Source organism: Cryptomeria japonica, chromosome 5 (assembly GCF_030272615.1).
Source record: "Cryptomeria japonica chromosome 5, Sugi_1.0, whole genome shotgun sequence".
In the NCBI taxonomy this organism is placed as follows: Eukaryota; Viridiplantae; Streptophyta; class Pinopsida; order Cupressales; family Cupressaceae; genus Cryptomeria; species Cryptomeria japonica.
Window position 1 is genome coordinate 684709739 of NC_081409.1, and position 2289 is coordinate 684712027.

General features: G+C 38.5%; 1 protein-coding gene across 1 annotated transcript; it reads right to left on the reverse strand.

Annotated features, from left to right (window-relative positions):
* Positions 1 to 1388: 1388 nt before the first annotated feature.
* LOC131876061 (17.6 kDa class I heat shock protein 2-like) lies at positions 1389 to 1984 on the reverse strand. The gene is made up of 2 exons (XM_059220838.1): positions 1762 to 1984; positions 1389 to 1657 (listed from the first exon to the last, which is right to left on the reverse strand). Exons 1-2 carry the CDS (start codon positions 1982 to 1984, stop codon positions 1389 to 1391), a joined length of 492 nt encoding a protein of 163 aa, XP_059076821.1.
* Positions 1985 to 2289: the final 305 nt, after the last annotated feature.

A 2289-nucleotide genomic window follows, 5' to 3' on the forward strand; every position in this document is an offset into this window, starting at 1 on the left:
AGGTCAATTATACATCTATACCAACGAATGTTGGGTGGGGGAGATGGAGGCTCAATGATAAATATAGATGGCATGATGCACCAACGCTCGTTAATAAACGAACATTAGTTGGTCCAAACCTTTTGGTTCTACCAATACATTTGGAGTTATCAGAGGCAGTAGATGCAGTAGCTGATGATGTCGGGTGACATATTTGTTGCAGTCACATACTACCATTCCGCAGGCTACAAATGTGACATCCAATAGTGGCACTGATCCCTATGTCTGTGTAGATATAACATTTCCACTTGACGTTGCACGGTTGACAGAGGTTGATCCTTTGTAGAGGATGAGTGCATTTTTGTCTACCAATTTATTGGATTCGTATACACTTATTTCTTCGATTCTTGGGATCCCACTCGAGGATGTACCAACACAGGTGAGACAACATGTAGAGGGAGGTGGATCTACGAGCCATTGTGGTAGAGCATCTCTGGTTGACATAGGGAGAGAGGGGAGAATTCTAGTGCATCCTACAACCCCTCCACTATATACATTAGTTGATTCGACACCTCCTCCTCAGCCTACACCAGCCAATCCAACACTTGAGCCATTACGACCTACACCACTGTTGCCTGTTACTTTTACACCTCCTGCTCGAGCTCATGGTCATTGTACCAATCTACTCATTCATGGTTTAGAGGATGCATCGTTGGATATAGACGTTGACCACGTGTCCTTCCATTCATCTGAGGTTTTAGCAAGATCAAGAGAGCCTTCGAGTCTCATGAGGTAAACATTGTTTTTTCAGTAAGGTCATATTATTTATTTGATTTTAAATAGTGGATTTCAACTTCAAAATTGTTAACACAATTTAAATTTTGAATTATATATGTCATAGTTTATCACTCAAATTTGATTATATTTTCATGTCCTTAGCACTAGATTGGGAATAGTTTGTTTTAAATATCTATGAACATAATCAAGGTTGGTCCACAAAGGTACTATAGAAGAAACTTTTTATCAAAGTCCAATGCCATGTCATTTGAATTTTTTATTTTTTATTTTTTAAATTATGTTAAGTCATTCACTTTTATGTTAATTAAAGGCAATGGTTTATGTAACTATTTATAAAATTAAAGATAATTAGAAGGATATGATGGTGTGATTGCTAGTGAAATTATATTAAATTTAGAGAATATGTAGATCACTATCTTTCAATTATTAAAAGAACAGTTGAAAGAGAGAAATAGACAATGCTCATAATTGAATGAGTTATATATTCAATATCCAAAGAAAGGGTACAAGTAGCGCTTTATATTTCAGAGATGCCATGACACCCTTATAATACTACCGAAATCTGATACATAAAACTCTCACATGGTACGATTCTTATATTCTCATATATTCTAAGCGCTGCCAATGTCAATGCTTTTAACGTCGCCGCCATTAGCAGCATCAGAGTGTGTTTTGGGAGCGTTCACAGTCAAAACCCCGTTCTCCAGCTTTGAACAAATGCCGTCCACATTCACATTTTCAGGCAGACAGAATTGCCTCATAAACCGCCCGCTCGACCGCTCAACACGATGACACTGATCCATCCTTTCCTCCTGTTCTTTGTGCCTCTCACCGCTTATTCGCAGAGTATTCTTCTCCACTAAATCGATTTTCAGATCCTCTTTCCTCAGTCATGCAATCACAAAAAATAATTAAAATCTTTAAGACACCGCTATAATTGAAATTATAAACCCTGGAAAGAGGGGCAAAGGGATTAATAATTACCAGGCAAATCAGCGGTGAAGATATGAGCTTCAGGGGTTTCCTTCCAGTCAACCCTAGTGTTGGCCACGACCATGGCATCCCTTGAAAATGAAGAGGCTGTTGTGGGCACACTGAAATCCATGGCATCCCACATGCGAGAAATTGGAAGCCATGGATCAAACAGGTTGTTCTCCCATGGATCCCATGCGCTCATGCCCCTTCCGAAAAATGGAGTCAAAGCCATACTTTCCACAATTAAAGATGCAATGAAATCGAAAAATACAGAGGTTGCAGATGAATAGAATGCTGCTGATTATCTTGATGATGATCAATGAGAAAGATTGGTTTCAATTTATACATGAGGTGAGAGGATTTGAGGCGAAGATTTAAGACTGCTCTGAATTGTTCTCGATAGTTCTAGTAAGTTACAGAGGGAATAAGTTCGTTCCGGTGCCTCCTAAGAGAGGATTTTATGTTATCTCGAAAATGCGTTCCTAAATTGTGGGTTACCTTAAAATAAACTATATCTTTGGGTCGAAAATAGAAAAT